Here is a 19,682-nt window from a genome sequence, read left to right as displayed (position 1 = left end):
TTGGTAGGCCAGGAAAGATGCCTTACCAGAAGCATCTAAGGGGCAAAAGAGTGTGGGCAATGTGGCCCCTCTTCTTTGTCCCAGCGGACTGGGATTGGTTCTATTTTTGTCAGCTGGCTCCTACCTAACCTTTTTTGCCCCGGCAATTTGCAGAGAGCCAGAGAAACCTTGCACTGTTCCAAATCCTATGCAGGAAACTCAAGAAAGGTTCTCCTTCAAGACCACATCTCTCCTTTACTGTGCGATTCCTCTTTCCACCCAAAATGGGCCCCACACCCTCCCTTCCCTTGTTTTCTTCCTCATATCTTCTCTCTTGAAGAGGAGGTTATGAACCACTGTCCCTACTGCCCCCCGGTTTCCTGGTCGCTCTGATCGTCTGTGAAACAGACATCCACGTCGCTTTCGTTGTCGCTCTTAGGGTCCCCTGGCTCTGGTGGGTAACCCTGAGCGCAGTCCTGCTCTTCACTCGCCTTGGCGTGCACGCTCTGGCCTGGGTGGCGGGATTTAACGTGTCTCTCCAAGTCTCGGCGCCTGACCAGCACCTTTCCGCAGAATTCACAGCGATACGGAGTGTTACCTTCGGCGTGCAACCTGATGTGCTTGTTGAGGTTGCTAGGATCGCCGAAGGGACGTAGGCACACTTTACACTTGAGGGGCTTGTAGCCCGTGTGAGTCCGCATGTGGATCTTGAGCCCGTATTTGCGGGAATATAACTTGCCGCAGTACAGGCACAGGTGGCCTGTCTTTGGCTTCCCGCCCACCCCAGAGCCCCCACCCCCGCCACTACCTCCTCCACCTCCCCCGCCTCCGCCCGGGACCCCGATGGGCTGCAGCGCCCCGTCCAGGCGGCCACGGCTTTTCTCAGCTGCAATCTCGGACAGCTGCTGCGTGTGCATGGCGATCTCTCGGTCGATGCTGGCCAGAGAACCCAGCTCGCCGGGATTCAGAGCCGCCGCGGCGGCCGCAGCAGCAGCAGCTGCAGCCGCGGCCGCCGCGGGTCCGCTGAAGTAAGACACGGACTCGGGGTATTTGAGCAGGCTGCCGAAGTGCAGCTTGAGAGGGTAGTAAGCGGCAGCGGCCGCTGCAGCGGTAGAAGAGCCGTATAGCAGCTCCCCATTATACACGGTGAAGGCCGGCATGACGGCCGGAAGGTGGCTGCATTCTCCGGGGTAAGACTTAAGACCCCCGGCCTCAAAAGGAGGGAGCGAGAAGCGCTCCAGATGTAGCCCAGCAGTCGAGGGTACCTGGGCGTAGCGGCCGCTGGGAAGCCCGCCCGCCGGCAGGGCCCGCTCCACGTGCTTGAATGCCGACGCCTCCTCCAGGTGACCAGAGAAGAGCGGGAAACCCCGAAGGGCTCCGGCGCAGGGCAACACGGGAGGAGGCGGCGGAGGAGGAGGCGGTGGAGGCGGAGGAGGAGGACCGTCTCCAGTGTGCAGGCATTTGGCGTGGTGGTGGCTGTGGTGGTGGTGATGATGGTGGTGACCTCCTCCGCCACTCGCTACCAGGGGTTCGTGCCCGGGACGGCCGCCGAGCTTGACCCCGCCCAAGAGTTTGCCAAAACCCAGACCGCCTGCGGCCTTTCCGGCACCTGCCCCGCTGTCCTCACGATAGGAGTCGCCTCCATGGACAGCCACGGCTGCAGCCGCAGCCTTGGCAAGGCCCGTGGGCTTGAAAGCGGAGCGCGCCCCGGGATAGAAAGCCAGGCTGCCGGAACCGGCCGGGGAACCGCCTACCATACCAAGGAAGTGACCATGCCCCCTGCCTGGTCCCACACTCATGTCTAGTGCACGCTCCTGCTCCTCGCGACCGAACGCGCCTGTCTTCTTGGCCGAAGCTCCCAGTTTGCCAAGGGGGGGCGGCGAGGTAGATGAGGACACCTCGCGCTTGATCACCTCGCGCGCCCCACAGGCCTGGTGGGGAGGAGGCGGCCCTTGCGAGTGGTTTCGCAGTGTGGCCGCGGGGGCGGCCACAGCGAGCTCGGGAGCCGCGGGTTTCGGGGAGAGGCGGAAACCGTCGAGGGTCGGGGCAGCGGTTGGACGGGCCGCGTGCTCGTGGTGCAGGAAGGCTCGACCACCGCCGCCACTGAGCACACAATGGAAATGCAGGTGCGCCTTGAGGCTGTTGGGGTACCGAAAAGTCCTCCAGCAATACCAACAGATGTAGCGCTCCTCCCCTACGAAAGAAAGACAAGGCAGCAGGTGAAGAGCCTGGGGAGTCTAGAGAGATAAAACGGAGTGCGACACACTTTTCCTTATTACTGATTTAGGAAGGATGCTTAGATGCATCACTGTCAAACTTCAAATTACCGATGTCTTTGTGCCTACCAGAGAAGTTTCTTGTGCCCCCAGGAGAAATAAAGACCCAAAAAAACCTTAATGTATCCCCCATCTTCTTATCTGCATTCTAGGACCCTTCTTATAGCCTTAGTCCGCCTGGCTCAGTCCAGCTCACACATCCTGGGAATCGATGAAGGGAACCGAGCTAAACTGGGCTGATCTGAGTAAGGTTCAGTATGGACTAGGGCAGGGCTGAGCTGATCTGGCTTGTGTGGAGAAAGACCAGAACAGCTGTTCCCTTAAATCATGTGTCGAGGCTTGTGGTGTGCTCTGGCCCATCTGTTGACGTTTGCAGAATAGGTGGCGTATGTCAAGGAGTTTGGATAAACTGAACAAAGGCCAATCTAATGGTCGTGAGCTCCTCATTACCAGGCGAGACAATATCCTGTATGTATGGGCCATATGTAATCATTCCTTTTCATAGGACAATGTCTTTTGTGTTCACCACCCACCCATCCCTCCTCCTGCCAGCCTTAAACACTTTGCCTGAGGTTTTCCTGGAGCGTAACAAACTGAAAGGACCACGTAGGGACTATGCTTTGCCATTCTTCAAAATTGTTCCGTTTCTCTTTCTCCTTTGCCCTCTTTTAATTTGATGGGGGGGGGGGGGGGGAATCTCAAACTAAACTGTCTAAAGATTTCATTTTCTGATAAGTCCTGCTTTCTTATACCGGAGAGATTATCTCAGAAACTTTAGCACAAATTAGGAATCAATAAAGGCTTAGGGAAAATCTTTCTATATAATTGGAAAGGAAAATATGATCCTACCCAAATCTGTGGATATTTTAGAGATGAATTATTTTAGCAATATTATTGAAATTTTAATAGTATGTTTGAGCCACAACACGTTATAAATTGAAGAATCCAATACAGTATAGTCTTCAACCCACTCCCAATTCCTTTAATAAAGTAACAAATATTTAGGGATTGTTCCCCCCCAAAGATGTCATTGTGTGCTGTGCTCAGAAGAGAAAGCTATCTTTTGAACAGGCTCATTTGATTAATAGCTCTACTAACTTATAAGGATGAGGCAGATAAGCCTACAAAGCAAGTTAGTTGAGAAAGAAATGAGCATAACTTATCAGGCTTAGTCACCAAAAAAAATGTTTTGTGTTCCTTAATTTTGTTCCTTAAATTTCATAAAAAATCCAAACCTTCCTCACTATACATACACATATAGTTCTAGCATTAAGGATGTCATCCTCAAAGCAAAAACTACTCCCAAGAATGTTTCAAGATTTCATCTTTCCATATATGATAATATCCTTTCTTGTCATAAGAATCACTGATTGAAACAGGTGGTCAAAGGAATCCATGATAAAAGCCAAAATGCAAGGCCAGAGTTTATTTCATCTGGGTAGAAGCATTGGAAAGACCTAAAAGGAGTTGTCCAAAAACCCTTTATTTTAGAGCAACTCGGGCTAATTACAGCCAGGTAAAATAATTGATGTATATGTATATATGTATGTATATCAGAAAATATCCTGGGCTCTATTAACCTAATATTTTTATTTGAAATTCCGGTCACCCCCTAGATTCATAATTTTTTTTTCCAACTGAGGATTTTTTGAAGGTCTTTGCTGAATATTGCAGCAAGAGTGGAGTCACAACTAAGCAATTTTTTAATGGCAATGGGTTAAAATTATTCTCAATCTCACTGTTAGTTTGAATCCTGGCCAATTTAACAAATACATAGAAATGACAGGTGTCCCCTCTGTGACCTATCCAGCCTTAAGTCGATGTTTCATTTTATTTTTTTAACCCTTACCTTCCATCTTAGAATCAATACTGAATTTTGGTTCCAAGGTAGAAGACTGTTAAAAGCTAGGCAATGGGGGTTAAACAACTTGTCTCAAGACACAGCTAGGAAATAAATGAGGTCAAATTTGAACCCAGGACCTCCTATCTCTGGGTCTGGCTCTTTATCTACTGAGCCATCTGGCTGCCCCTAATGTCTTATTTTCAGTTTTGATCATGGAAAATAACCTATGCTTAATGCTGAAATAGATTTCTCTACAGTTAACCCAAGCCTAGATGGTTTCCTGAGGTCCCTACCCATGGGCAAAATATAATAAATGTACTTAACATGTGACTTTTGTCTTGGTTTCTTTCTGGTTCCCTCATGCTGAAAAGGTTTCTCTGAAACATCTGGAAGTTGGGGAAAGTTGGTATTCAGAATAATATAGCAATGAATATCTAAGGTTTTCATTTCCTCAGAAAGAAGATTATTGATAATTGTAACTGCTTCCCCACCCACCCCCCACCATTAGCAGCTGATTAAGATCACTTAATCATTTAAAAGAAATAGAAAACATTAAGACTATTATTCCAACATTTGCTCCTGTTATTGGCTATCCTTAAGGAAAGGTTGCAGGGTTTTAGATTTATGTGTCAGAATGCACATATATTTGAATGTGCTTTTTTTTCTTTTACCCAAAGAAGTTGATAATAGGATTTTGTTTGAGGTGGTGTATAAAACAAGAGTTCTTAGAGCAATTTTATCATAGACATTAGTATGGACAGATGCATAGAAAAGGGAAAAAATGAAGCAAACAAGTACTGTACACTATTAATCAATTTCAGGAAGGGGCATTGAATGAACTTCATTTTGTTGCCTCCTTTTCAAAAATAATCCCAGATCTCCCACATTTGTATTAATTTCTTCAAATACAAAAGATCTAATTTCAGAAACGAGATAACTGAGTTGATAGGCTGAAGAGAAGAATAGCAGTCTCTTCCGATTCAACAGCATTCCTTCTTTTACTCTTTAATGTTTGTTTTTGTGTTTCTGGTATTGATTTCAAATAGCTAGAAGCACTGACAAATAAAGAAAATCAATAGAGGCTTGATGTATTGATGGTGGGGCCTAGCGATTTAAAGAAGTCCTACTCCCTTCCACTCTTCAGCTCCTCCTTCCCTGGGGAAGTATTCTTCACTTTTCTTCTAGTGAAGTGAAAATGACTTCATCTTTAGTTACTGGATTCTAATTTGCATAAATAGGCTGTTGGTTTTGGAAAGGATCAAATAAATCTAAGTAGAAACTGGGAAAAGTCCCAAACTCAATTTAAATGGGGAGGGGGAGGAATGAATAAATACAATTTAAGTGTGGGGGAACCTGAAAGAGCCGCCAACTGGCAGCGTAAAGTACCGTAATGTTCCTAAAATGGAGTTAGAGCTAAATCGCCCATCTCTAAACTACAGGACTACATCTCCATCAACTACTAGAATATTTTTGTGTCATACTTATTATTTATGACCCAATTACATTGTTATACTTTCTTTATCGTGTTTTCTACTCTTGGTGGGAGGTAGAGTCAAGAAATGATCAATAATTTTTCTGCAAAGAGAATCCTTTAAATTATTAATTAAAATGTGCAATCAGAGAGCACTAGATTTAAAATGCATTTTGAAGGTAAACCTAAGCCCACCTCTTCACTTTTACAGCCGAGTAAACTGAGGCCTGGAGGGGCAATATGGTTTATAGCACAGCACAGCTCGGTATTGACAGAGCCAAGAATTTCAGAACCCAGATCTCCCTGCTCCCTATTTGAGTTTGGGGAGCTAGTACAAAGTGGACAGTAATTTCCAAGACACTGCGGTCGGTGGAAGCTAATAATATATTTGCAGACAGCGATTTAAAAACTTTTGTGTTCAGAAAACTTGCTGAAAATCTATTTTTAAAAAATGTCCCCTCAATCTTAGAGGAAGTGCATGGGCCATAAACAGGAGGCTCTAACCCCATCCCTCGTCGCTATCATCATCTGACGTGTGCCCCTCGCCCCCACCCAAGTAGTTAGTACCTTTCTCATCGTGCGTTGGAGTAGCGGTGGTGGGGATGTCGAACCATTGAGCCAAGGAGTTCGAATACCACACGGTCAGCTCCTCACCTGGTTGTACATCTCTAAGCGCCCTATAGAAGATCTGTTAGGGAAAAGATTTTAAACCGCGTTTAAACAGCGTTTTTACTTGCACTCCATGAAAACACAACTAAGGTGTAAAGCGACTGAGCTTTCAGAAAAGAAAAAAAAAAAAGAAAGAAAAGAAAAAGGTTGAGGATTTACAGGGTTGACGAGAGTTAATCCCAAGAGAGGAAAGAAGTGAATCCAAAATACCTGTCCTCCTGGCAAGTCCGCAATAGCTTCCAGAGTCTGTTCCTGAGTATTCCTGGCCGCTCGGATTAACCCTATCCACTCCAGAGGGGATCCTCCAGATTCATCCACTAATTCCCCTCTCACCATTCGCACCTGCCAGTAACAAGCAATAGTCATTTCCTCTCACTATAAGACCCACGCCAGAGAAGATGGAGGATCTTGCTCACATCCCACGTGCATTCCTAAAAGTGGATTGGTTCTTTAGCAGTTTAATATATAGGGATTTGGGGGTAGGAAGTGGGGACATGGAAGAGGAGAAAGTGATGTCGAAATTCTTAGGATACCTCCAACTATTAAACTTCAGGGGAATATGACCGTTCATTTCAACAATTCTCTTATGTCTCTGCAGCAGAACTAAGTACCCTACATTCTCTCTGGAGAGTATGGATTGCTTTTTTTGCACCCATTCCCACCTCTACTCCTTTCAGTTTTGTTTTGTTTAACGTTAAGTTCTGGACTACACTGGAAAAAAAAAATTGTCTGGGCCAGAGCTCTTTCCAGTCCTAGATTTCTCCTGAGAGAAGGATGCTTCTTCCCAGACCCCAGAGTCTCCCACATCATAATCTGGCCCCACAAAGAGAAAAAGAGGAATCGGATCGTTTAAGGACTGGGCAATAAAAGTCATCCAAACAAAGCAGCCTGAAGAGAGAAACCAATAGCTCCAGATGAGAACTGAATTTGTGAGGCCTGCTAGGACGTTTAAAGATAATTAAAAAGGCATTTTAAAAGGAAAAACATGGCTCCGCCTTTGGCTCTGAAGTAAGGAGTATATATCTGAGAAATTGGAGAAATAAAATTGAGGGTATGAGATTATGGCCATTCCTAAAGGAGAGGCACATTTAAATTGCTTCCCCTTCTTCCCAGTTTTAATTTATTTTAATTCCACTTAATGTCCTTTGGATACGTAAGTACCGACCCTTCCTCCTCTAGAATAACAGTGTATCCGTCCTTTAAGGTACTCTCTAATGTACTCTCTTCTATAGGTCAGGTGTGCCCGTGGAAAGTTTGAAGTGTTCTACCAGAAGCTAACGATCTTCCTGTCCCTCCAAACCCTTGTGCCTAGGTGGGCTTGTCATCTATACCGCTTCATCGCTAGGATATTCTTCGGTTAGCCTGGCCTCTGGACTAAGTTCCAGAAGTGATGTTTTATCTAGAGCTGCAACCGTGATGGGAACTAATGACCCAACCCAAGACAGTTCACTGCTCACTCAAGCAGCATCTAGGGCAAGACTTTGATGGACGGTGTCATTTTGACCCTTGCATTGGTACTGGCTGGCTCTCTCTCTCTCTCTCTCTCTCTCTCTCTCTCTCTCTCTCTCTCTCTCTCTCTCTCTCTCTCTCTGTCTCTGTCTCTTCAGCCCCCCCACCTCCTTCTCTATCGTTCTACCCGATATTAAAAAGAATTTTTATTGTTATTTAATTATCTGGGGAAACACGGTAAAACCTGAAATAACCATTTTTTAAACTTCGAAACAGGAATTGTCTTTCACAACGACTACAGATTAATACATACATCCCTCAGCTCCAAAAGTTATAACGTACTTGCTTCCTCACACTTCATTGCCCTACTAGAGAGGAGTAAAAGATGACAAGAATATTGTTTGCTGCCCCTGTCTGAGATCGGCGCCCACATTCTCTTCCGGACGTCCTCTCCCTCTCCTCCATCAGGGAACAGGGAGATACATTCACCTAGCGAGATGCCATCATCACCACCCCAAACCACAAGACTGAGCAACCCACAAGCTTCAGCACCAACACAATCTGAAAAGAGAAGTTTGGAACCTGGGCTAGGAAAACACCCAGATTCTAAAGAAACCAACTAGAATCCCAACTTTATGCTTCTGTTCAGTCTTATCTCCGGTCCCCACCATCCCAATTCTCCGTTCCCGCTTTCGTTTAATTAGGTTGGATTGGGAAGAGAATTTCTCCAAAAAGGCAGAGAAGACAGGAAAAGAATAAACTCCCTTCCTCATACGCGCCCGGGGATGGGAGAGTTGTGTGCAACTGGAAAAGGAGAAGGTGGTTGGGGCAGAATCAAAAGAAGAGGACAGAGGACGGAAAATACCTTTTTCTTGGGTCCTGGCTCCCTGCGGTCTGACAAGTATTTGCCCAGTTTGAAGATGCCGGGCACAGGACCTAAGCGCAGCCCGGCTGGGATGCAGCTTTCTGCGCTCACGCTGATGGCGGCAGCCCTGTTTGTGTGCATAGCTGCCTCTGGGTACAAGCAATCAGGAGCCCAAACTACTTAACAGGGTTGGAGTGACAGAGACAAGCCAGGGAGAAGGATGAACCCAGGCGTATCTCCGCCCGCAGAGTGACGCGGCTTGTGGTTGCACGCCGGCTTTTCAATTGGACCAGGAGGGCTCCCCTTTTGGCACGCTGAGGCTCTAGGGCGCAGAGTTTGGTGAGAGAGTTGAGCTCTTAGAGCAGCTGCAGAGTTCCATCCAAGAGGGTCACATGGAGTCGTTCCCTCACCCCCCTGCATAATCAAGTCCTCTGAATGGCTAGCAAACAATGGTCCAGGCGACCTTCCCATTCCTAAAAATCCAATTTGTCAAGGGCAAAGAAAAGGCGCTGGTGAATCAAAGGTCTGGCGGGACCATTAATCCTCAGCATGGGGTATTGTCCCCGAGACAGTTACGATATTTTAAGTGACAAATCCACTGTATAATTTCTCCATAAATTTTACTTCCTTTTATTGTTCCCCGACAAACCAGTTTTGGAAAATAAGTGACTACTTTAAGTCTACTTGGCTGATTCTTTTGAGGCTGAGTATACTTCAAAGATTTTTAATTCTCTTCCCTTGGCTTTATTGTAAAGGAGATTAAACAAAGAGATGGAGAATGTTTTGAGGACTTGTTAACTTCTATTGATTCCTGGCGTGTGCCATACAGAAATTGGGCAGGTACTTGATGGGAAAACACCAGAAAATACCTACACTTTTTAAATAACGACCATATTACCATTTCAGTGGATTGGTTTCAGGCCAGTAATCTATTTATAACCGCTTTATTCTTCCTTCTGCTCCCAATTCCCCCGAAATATGAAGCATTTGGAGGCCTTTTAAAAGACAAGAGGTTAGCTATACATCATTGCACTTCTGAACACGGAGGGTATGACTTTATTTGGCTTAGTGGGAAAGCCAGCTGGAGAGTCACACAGAGTACTGGATAAACAAACCTTCCAGGCTACGAGGTAACTCGGGGTCCAGGACCCAGTGGAGTCCTAGAAAGTAAAATTTGTGGGACCAGTTATAGCTCTTGACCTTTCCTCAGATGCCAATTCATCTGAACTTCTGTGTTCATAGAAATACTTTAAAAGTCCATTGAGAGATCCATCCTCCCCTGATACAAACAGATTTTAACTAAAATACAATTTTTCATATGCAGGAAGGAGGGTAGTAAATATTAATAGGACAAGGAAAACTGTCTTGATAATCAAGTTCTGTAGTTAATGGGATCAAAAAATTATATCGAGTCTAAAGAGCATTTCCTAGAAGGCTTATATTTATTTTCTCTTTTAAACCTAGCCCTCATTTAAATTTTACAAATTTAATTACTGAAGACTGATTTCCACAGATGCCTTTGAAATTTGGGGGGTGGGGGTGAGCAAATAATAGAATAGAGGGACTCCTCTGCTCCCCACACCTCTTCTCTTACGCTGTGCTTCGGCCATCGCTTCTTCTGGAAATATCAGCATTAGATTGTTCTATATGGGGTCAGGTATATCTCAGTAGAATTCACCTCACCTTTGGTGAGAAATAAGCACTTCTAGGAGGAGAGTTTGGGACTTCGTTTTTTCTACCAGTGTTGGTGGTTAGAACATAGGTTCTTGGTGAGTGATATAACACTAAGGATGGAGGTCATTCTTTGTCAAAAAGGGAAAGAGGAGACTAAGACGCATCAATGGTTTCCCATTTTTTTAGAATCGAGTACTATATCTTCAGTACCTACACTAAAAGAAATCTCTAGCTAAACTTCTGTTGATGACTTTTACTAAACTTCTGGGATTTTCCGATTATTCCAAGCTGATTGTCATTAGGTTATGTTGACGCGTCAGCAGTATTCTAAAGGTTGCAGGGTTTGAGGAATATGGCATTTGAAGCCAATTGGCAAGTGTTTCTACTCATCTCGAGTGCCACCGGGCGAGAGCTGACAAATAACCTGCCTCTTCCACGTGGGTTCCGATTAAAGTCCAAGCGAACTGCCCAAGCCTCTGTGGCCAATCGCCTAGATAGGGACCGACGCCCTTCGGGGTGATAAAGAGCTATAGCTCTCCTCGGGAAAAGCCCTCCAGGCAGGAGGGCGAAGAGGAGGGAAGGGAGTGAAAGTTACAGGTTGTCCGACAAGGGCTGAGTTGCCTAGGCTCTAACCACAGCATCCTTACAGAACTCACGCCTGCAGGACTGTAAACATTGATTTCATTTCTTGGTCATCGCCGATGAAATTAAAAATAATTTTTACCCCCAAACTCCACTGTTGTGGTCAGTCCCGACTGGGCTGCTGTGGGAGAGGAAGATGGCTCCTTTGATCAGACTCATGAATGGTAAAAGAAAAAGGGGTGGGGGCGGGGAGGGAGGGAAGAACCAAGAAGTAGAGGGCAATAAATTTAAGCCATGAACATGTCCCTATAACCTCTGGCCTGGCGACTCTAGGATGACACCCAGTTTAAATTACCAGAGCGGCTGAGGGAAGGGGGAGAGAGACCCTACTGCTTGGTTTGGGGAGCCTCCCTATCCCCTCCTTAATGAGTCAAAAAGCGTGAACGACACGCGAACAATTTTATCAATAGGACCATGTAAAGGCCGACTGTGAGGAAAGTTATTTATTAATATAGCCAATTGTGGCTGGTTCCCATCCCCCGAGAAAAGAAAGGCCTTGCTCTAGAAGCATTCACACCAGCTCGCCAATTTTTATTCTGTCCTGTGGCTCAAAGTTGAAGTTCCCCAAGTGAAATAAATTGCCCACAAAAGAGGAAAGGAACACATTTTCTTTTATTTTTCCTTCCCTAAAAAGCAAGGGTGAAACCAATCTAATGTGCCCACTGGAGCAAGATGCGGCATGAAAGGCTGGGTGTTAAAAGTAAAAGCAGTCTGTGGAGCAAATGGGATGGAAAATTAAATGAAATTAAATAGCTTGAACGACCGTATTGTCCCTTATTAAAAAGACACATTAATTACATGGTTTCAGCCTTATTCAAAGACAATGTTTAGACTCAATCAAAACATTCCACTATCGCTTTTTATAGACTTAAGCTGGGCTTCCCGAAGTACCATTAAAGCGAAATCACTTTTGCGGCCCAGCTTCGATGAAAGATATTTTACAAGCCAGCCCTTATTTATGCCCAGCGCTGAACTGCCCATGCCCCGGAGGAACACTCTGGCACAGTGTTCTTTTTGATTTAACAGGTTGCCCCATAATGAGGCATGAATGTTAAGGAACAACAGTCATCCAAAGAGGCACAGTTGCAGGGAGCAATGTCCCACCAGGGAGCTCCATTCAGCCCCTCAAACTGCTCCAGCCCCGAGAAGGTTCAACATTACATTCAAATCAGCATGAATGCCTGTAGACAGGGCCAACTGCATTGTGCCCGGGAGAAGCGCAGGAACAAAACCCGGCCGGCCTCTAGGCGGTTCACCAAGAGAGATCCTCGCACTAGGGCGAACTCGGCAACTCTCACGCCTGACCTTAAGGTCCTCTGCAGAGGTAAATAGAGAACCCCAAGGTTTCGGGGACCCTTCAAAACGAGGTTCCCAAAACACGAGCAGCTTTGGGGAGGTTTTATTTCTCTGGAGATAGAATCTTCCTGTTCCCCACCCTCCCACCTGAGAGCTCTCTCCAGACACAATAGTCTCTTCTTGTCATCAAGCCCTGTACAAACGACCAAAAAGGTCGCTGGATGACCGTGAGTCCCTGAGCCTCTTAAGAAGAGAAGCCATCATTTCCCCGGAGCTCTTAGGCCCCTTTCCAGACCTCGAGCTGGAGAGAAAGAAGGCAGATGGTCATGACCGCGGGCCCGAAGAGTCTTTGCATCGGGAAAGGGCAATGGTTTTGCTGGGCGAGCTGTTCTGAGGCTTCCTTTCCATCACAGATTTGGGATGGACTCTAAACTGGCCTGGACTCACTAAATTTAGAAGGGGAAAGTAACACTTTTCCCCCAGAGCACAGTTTTCTTGGAATAGGCCCTTCTGAACTACCCGGGTATGGATTGTCCTGGAACCCGAGCCCAGTCCGACTCCAAGGGTCCTTCCCCCAACCAGCTGCGCGACTCAGACAAGATGCGGGTGGGATATTAAGGCTGCTTCTGAATAGCCACGCCGCCTCTATGGGAATCCCACCAGATGACACCATCTCAATTTGGACATTTTATTCTTAATTGCAAGACTCCTTCGTGAGTCGATGGCAAGAACTGGGGGGAGGAGGGGAGGGTTGTGGCACATCCCAGACTAGGTTTTAAAAGGGGAGAGGGGCGTCCATTGGAAGCGGCTCTATAAAGTATTCAGAGCCTCTATAAAGTTGCCTTTTAACCGGATTCCCTCAACGTATTTCTTGGTTCTTTCGGTTGACATGATGCAAATAAAAGTCAGTGAGCTTGTCGCTGAATTGAAATGTTTCGGTGTACCTTATAAATTCATACCTTTTCTCCCCGGATCGCCTCAGAATGAGCCCCTCACTCAATTCGATTTTCCTTGCTGCTGGGCACATTTAGTCAAGACTCTATTTGTGAAGTTCATTTCTAGGCAAATGTATTCAAGGGCTGATTGGGATGAATAGGACCGTGTGTCAGCCGCCCCTAATTGGGATTAAAGCACTTAGGACCATATGCAGAGAGTGACAGAAATTCTCAGGTTTCATTGTATTCAGACTTCCACCCGCTTAGACACTCCTCCCAGAAAAGAGATTTATAAAGATTTCAGAGAGAAACTGAGGAAAGAAAAGAGGGATGGAAAATAAGCGGGCTAATGTCTCTCTGTGGGATTGCAGGACAGCAAGTGGTCATGACAGCTTCTTGAGAAAGGATTATTAGAAAGAAAGATGCTAGGGAATAATTGAACTCTAGCGGGGGGAACAGGTCTGAGCTCTTTCAACACAACTCCCTAAGGTTTAAAAAAAAAAAAAAAAGATGTTCTTGGATTCCCAGACTTCCTGATTTTGGGGTCTTTGCTATTTTTTTAATCTCCCTGAACCCAAAGAATGTATCCTCAGCTTTGCTCAACATTACATATTCTAAATAGGTTTGGTTCTTTAAATGTCCAAGTACTCCAAAGAGATAAAGCTTAATCCCTTCCTCTTTCCCCGATCCTTTTTTAAGTGTACAAGCAATTTCCCACCATTCAGAAAGGGTAGTAGTGGAGAAGTATGGTATAAATGTGGAAAAGATGAAATATGTTAAGGCAATGAATAATGTAGAAGTCATATACACTATCCCTTTCTTATAAGTAATATAGTCTATAAATCTCCACACATAAGAAGCAATAGTTCAGATTATAAGACTGAAAAATAATGCTTGCTGACAAAGTTTAAAAACAAACTAATAACAATACCCTAAAAGACAGTGAAGTTGGACCAGGGGCTTTGTTTAAACTCAAATATAGTAACAATCTAACTTGGGCCAAAAAGAAGTAGGGAAAAGAGATAAGTGAATAATGGAAGGAAATTATCTAGGCATCTATATATTTTTAAATAGAGAATAATATGAGTATCTAGAACTACCTGGATGATTCTGTACAAAGAATTCCCAAAAAGGAGGAGGAAGAGAAAAAGAAAAGGAAATGGAGAAAACGTTATTGGCCTCTGGTGGACAATGCCTGATTTTCACAATCAAAATCTAAATGAGACTTTGGCAAGTCCTCTTGCTTGGTTTCTCTGAAGGTAGTACAGCAACCATATTTCACCTTACTTTTTGGCTACTTCTCATAGAACTTATGCTCATGATTTTAAATAGGATACTGCTTAGGAAGGCTATGACTTCAGGATTCTCCTTCCATTCAGGTATCCAAGAAAAAGAAAGAGAAAAATGCTACATTCTGCATTCTGAGCATAAGCCTGCTAGAGACAAATTTTATTAATCAAACTATTCCAATTTTATACACTTATGCTTATAGAAAGGTCTAAGCAGCAGTTTCCTATGTGTTTGAAAATCTCTTGGAGTTACAATTTTTAGTAGTCCTAAACCAACAAAAAATTCACACTATGACAGAACCTGGTCAGGGAGCTTAGGTAAAAGTTCACTTAACAGTATTCATTCATCATTCACTCATACATTCACAGAACAATTGTAATTTAAAATATCTCTGACTTAATCAGAGACCAAGGGAAGCTATGTTCTACCCTTATCAGGGCCAGTCCACTGTGGAACAGACATCCTTATATACTGTTTATTAAAGTAGAACCAAAAAAAAAAATTAATGCTTCCACACTAAGAAGACTATACTATCATGTTACAGTATATAACCCCAAGTTGAAAGGGACTGATCAACTCACTCACCTTCTAGAGCTCTTCTATAATCCAGGCACTATAAATCAGACTTTTTCCAGGTGCTATGAACTAGTCTCTGGTCCTTGTCTCTGCCTTCTAGCTTCCTTGGCTTTCTTCAAGTCTTAGCAAAAATTCTATCTTCTGCAAGAAGCCCTTTCTAACCTCCCTTAATGTTAATGCCTTTCCTCTGAGATGATCTCCAGTTTATCCTATGTATATCTTATTCCTATATAGTTGTTTGCATGTTTGCAAATTAGATTGTGAGCTCCTTGATGACAGGGATGTAGCTGTTTTTATTTGTATCTCCAGAATTTAGCACAGTACCTAGCACATAGTAGGCATTTAATATATATTTAGTTTAGACTTGATGAAAATAAAATCTTCCTAACAGTTAAAGCTATCTAAAAGCAGAAGGGGCTACCTCAGAGATTTTGGGTTTGGGGCAGCTAGATGGTTCAGTAAATAGAGAGCTAGACTGAGAGTTGGGATGTCCTCTTTCCAATTGGGCCTCAGCCTCTTCCTAGTTGTGTGAACCTGGCAAGTCACTTAACTCCAATTACCTAACCTGTACTTTTTCTTCTGCCAGTACTTAGTATTAATTCAAAGAAGGTAAGGGTTTGTTCATTTGTTGTTGTTTTTTTAAAGAGATATTCATTTTAAGAAACATTTCAATAGAAGCCTTTAAGCAAAGCCTGGATGACCAATGTCAGGAGTTGTTATTGAATCATGCTCTGTCCTGTCTGACTCTTCATGGCCCCATTTGGGGTTTTCTTGGCAAAGATATTAAAAAGGTTTATCATTTCCTTTTCCAGCTTCTTCTATAGTTGAGGAAACTAAGAAAGACAAACAGGGTTCAATGATTTGCCCAGAGTCACAAAGCAAGTAAATGTCTGGGGCCAGATGACCTTGAGCCAAATCACTTTGCCTCTCTGGGCCTCAAATTCCTTATCAGTAAAATGAAGGGGTGGGCTAAATAAAATCTGAGTTCTGTCTAATCAGTTGATCAAGCATTTTTTTTAAACCCCAGGGGGCAGCTGGGTGATTCAGTGAATTGAGAGCCAGGCCTAGAGCTGGGAAGTCCTCATTTCAAATCTGGCCTCTGACACTTCATAGCTGTGTGACTCTGGGCAAGTCACTTAACCTCCATTGCCTAGCCCTCACCACTCTTCTGCCTTGGAACCAATACACAGTACCTTCCATCTGTGTATTGTACTGTGCACTAGAACAATACTGTATATTGGTTCCGAGGCAGAAGAGTGGTGAGGGCTAGGCAATGGGGGTTAAGTGACTTGCCCAGGGTCACATAGCTAAGAAGCTATTTCAACCCTGGTCCACTTCAACCTCTTGAACATGACTTTCTCTCAATAATTGCAGTTAATTTCCAGTTTGGGGCATATTGAAATTACTAAGACCCAAGAGTTAGATTAACTTTTGGTCATGGAGGTTTGGATAGCTTACCTATAACTCCAGGTGAGCATCCCCTTCAAGAAAAACCCATTAGCACTCCTCTAAATATTTGCTTTTATAAACTCTCCACTCTACCCTACAATATAAGAAAGTTTTCCAGTGGTTTATGTATATGACAAATGAAAACCCCAGTTCTGGGAGATTCTTCCTTCTCCTCTAAACCACAAGTAAAATAAATGCATATGGGTGAAATCTATAAAACTGGGATGTGCTTGACAACATACCTGAAATAGTCCTGAAAGGGTTTCATCTTATAGAAGATAAGAAATTTTGCCAAATATATACAGAACTGTGTCACTTATTGTTTTTGTGAAATTGGGCAAACTATTTAATCTCTCTGAGCTTTGGCTTCTTCAACTATAAAATGAGGGGAATTATGCTTTCTGACTTCTAAGTTCCCTTCTAAATCTATAGGAATATGATTCTGTGATCATATATATCAAAGGAGTACCCCATAAGGAAAGCTAAGACTAATTAAAAGACTGAAAAACTCAAAGAAAAGATACAGAAATAGGGAACAGTAAAAGGACTTTTTCCCCTTATCAAACACCAGAAAGTCTAAAGTAGAGATCAAGGAGCAAGGTTTAGAAAAAGCACTCCACTAATTTCCATTTCCAGATTCCAATTCCACCATTTCTGGAAGGAAATACATTATAATTTTTTTTTACTAATTACAAGTAATAACAAATTTCCACATAAGTTTTCTGAAGTTATATGATCCAAATTGTCTTCCTTCCACCTTCCCTCTCTCCTCCCAGAGCTGGCAAGCAATTCATTCTGGGTTATACATGTATTATCATGCAAAAAATTTCAGTATTATTCATTTTTGTAAGAAACTAATCATATAAAAACAAAACACCCAAACAAGAACTAAAGTAAAATTAAGTGAAAAATTGCATGCTTTGATCTACATTCTGACTCCAACAGTTCTTTCTCTGGAAAGATGGAGAGCATTCTTTGTCATAAGTCCCTCAGAATTATCCTGGATCCTTGTGTTCCCAAGAGTAGCTAAGTCTATCACATTTGTACAATATTGCTGTTACTGTGTACAATGTTCTCCTGGTTTCACTCTGCATTGGTTCATGGAGGTGCCTAGAAAATAATATAAAATAACCTATATAATTAGCCTACTACTGTCTCTGTTGCTTCTTTACTTACTGTAATCAAAGGCCCCTAAAAAGGTTCCATACATTTCACTACAAACAAAAAACAAAGTTGCAGCTGTCTATGGAAGAACAGAGTGTTTGGACATCACAACCTCTGCTCCTTGTGTGCAGCCTGAGAAAAAGAGGAAGATGACCTACAGCTTCACTTCCAACCCACAACTTGCTGGCCAGGAAGTACTGAATGGGCAATGAAGGTAAAAAGACCTGACATAACAGATCAAGCAGAGAAAAGATAAGATTTTCATTTATGAAATTACATTTCCTCATTAAAGCATAAGCAGTGATTGCATTGTTACCATGCTGCATCCTTATAATCTTTGAATCAAATAAGATACTCCTATTCAAGATCTAGCAACTAGGAATACTATTGTGCTCAAAGGAATAATAAACTGGAGGAATTCCATTTGAACTGGAAAGACCTCCAGGAATTGATGCAGAGTGAAAGGAGCAGAGCCAGAAGAACATTGTATATAGAGACTGATACACTGTGGTAAAATTGAATGTAATGGACTTCTGTACTGGCAGCAATGCAATGATCCAGGACAATTCTGAGGGATTTATGGAAAGGAACACTACCCACATTCAGAGGAAGAACTGCAGGAGTGGAAACACAGAAGTAAAATGCATGGGTTGATGTGGACATGGTTGGGGATGTAGACACTAAATGACCACACCAATGCAACTATCAATAATATGTAAATAAGTCTTGACTGATCACACATGTTAGAACCAGTGGAAATGCATGTTGCATATAGGGGGGTGGGCAAAGGGGGGATGAAGGGGAAAGTAAAAACAGGAATCATGTGACCATGGAAAATTTTTTCTAAAAAAACAAAATATTTAAATCATAAAAAAAAGATCTAGCAACTAGTTCTGTTGGCACAATTTGAAGATCCATAGACCAAAACATCTATCTTGCTCAAAGTAATAATACTTTTGCCTGAATTGGGTTATGTTATTCTCATTTAGGGAGCATACCCTTATTAGAAGGTTCAGAACTATTGAAGTTTTGCTTTGTTGTATCATTATACTACTAACTACTTAATATAATGGTAATCTGAGTTAAATGATGGTTTTAAAAACCTAACTTTTGACTATAATAGGGGAACAGACGGTATTAGACAAAGATGAATGGAAATAAACCCATCTTCTCATCTCCAAAAGACTCATTCCAGTAAAATGCTTCACCCAAGGATAATTAGACAACCTCCTTTAATTGGACTCATTTGGGATATTGTAGTGATAAAATTTGATACCAGAGCCTGAAAAAACATAAAGGGCAGGTTGGGGGTGGGGAAGTATCAGAGTTTCAGGGTCACAAACATCTGTCTCAGTTTCTTGGCTGCTGATGGGTAGGTTCAGGAATGTTGACTAGTTGGTTGGTTCAGGAAATAGGAAAGCAGATCACTAACTATGCCAAATTCCAGATTGAAGTTCAAATTAAGCCAACGGAGATCTGTGCAGCTGAAGGACCCTAAGTCCTAAAGGAGAGTTAAAGGGAGATCTATGTAACTAGGATGCTTCCAAACTCAAGGATAGTGAGGACAGGGAACTGAAAGGTCACAGTTGCAGTAGACAGAAGCTCTCACAAAAGACTTAAAACAAAGACCAGGAAAAACTAGGGCCAGATCGTGCAAGAATGTTCTACCTCATGAAATGGGTTCAAGATTAAGAGTGGAGACAAAATTTAGGACGTACCTCACAAGAGACAGTTGCTATGTCACTAATATAATAGGTAGCACTATCTAATGGGTAGCAGCACTTCTGATACATTGATGATTATATAATTAGAATATGAATTACTAGCCAATTAGTTTGATTCCATCTTATATCAAAAGGCTTACTTTTAAGATGACTCATGAGTAACTATGTCCCTACTAGAATGCACCCCAGCTGACCAAGGACATTAGTTTCCAGGTAAATGTTTAACAATCACATCTCCAAGGGGAAAACAGAACACATACTTTTAGGATTAATCTGCATTATTAATATTTTCTCCATTACCTTCTTTTTTAAAAACCCTTACCTTCCATTTTAGAATCAATACTGTGTATTGATTCCAAGGCAGAAGAGCAGCAAAGAGC

General features: G+C 43.2%; 1 protein-coding gene across 1 annotated transcript; it reads right to left on the bottom strand.

The window, feature by feature from the left end:
• Positions 1 to 341: 341 nt before the first annotated feature.
• PRDM13 (PR/SET domain 13) lies at positions 342 to 8,693 on the bottom strand. Its single transcript, XM_044677126.1, has 4 exons — positions 8,553 to 8,693; positions 6,449 to 6,580; positions 6,137 to 6,257; positions 342 to 2,173 (listed from the first exon to the last, which is right to left on the bottom strand). Exons 1-4 carry the CDS (start codon positions 8,691 to 8,693, stop codon positions 342 to 344), a joined length of 2,226 nt encoding a protein of 741 aa, XP_044533061.1.
• Between the last annotated feature and the right edge of the window lie 10,989 nt (positions 8,694 to 19,682).

Source organism: Gracilinanus agilis, chromosome 4 (assembly GCF_016433145.1).
Source record: "Gracilinanus agilis isolate LMUSP501 chromosome 4, AgileGrace, whole genome shotgun sequence".
NCBI classification, from domain to species: domain Eukaryota; kingdom Metazoa; phylum Chordata; class Mammalia; order Didelphimorphia; family Didelphidae; genus Gracilinanus; species Gracilinanus agilis.
Note: the sequence above shows the minus strand (reverse complement) of the source record. Positions and strands in the feature narration are given on the sequence as shown.

What these genes read in the sequence shown, in the direction of transcription:
- PRDM13 (XM_044677126.1), bottom strand. Translation starts at nt 8,693, where the DNA reads ATGCACACAAACAGGGCTGCCGCCATCAGCGTGAGCGCAGAAAGCTGC. An exon ending in AGCCAGGACCCAAGAAAAAG is followed by an intron (nt 6,581 to 8,552) that starts GTATTTTCCGTC and finishes TGTTACTGGCAG; the next exon opens with GTGCGAATGGTGAGAGGGGA. An exon ending in CGGACTTGCCAGGAGGACAG is followed by an intron (nt 6,258 to 6,448) that starts GTATTTTGGATT and finishes TTTCCCTAACAG; the next exon opens with ATCTTCTATAGGGCGCTTAG.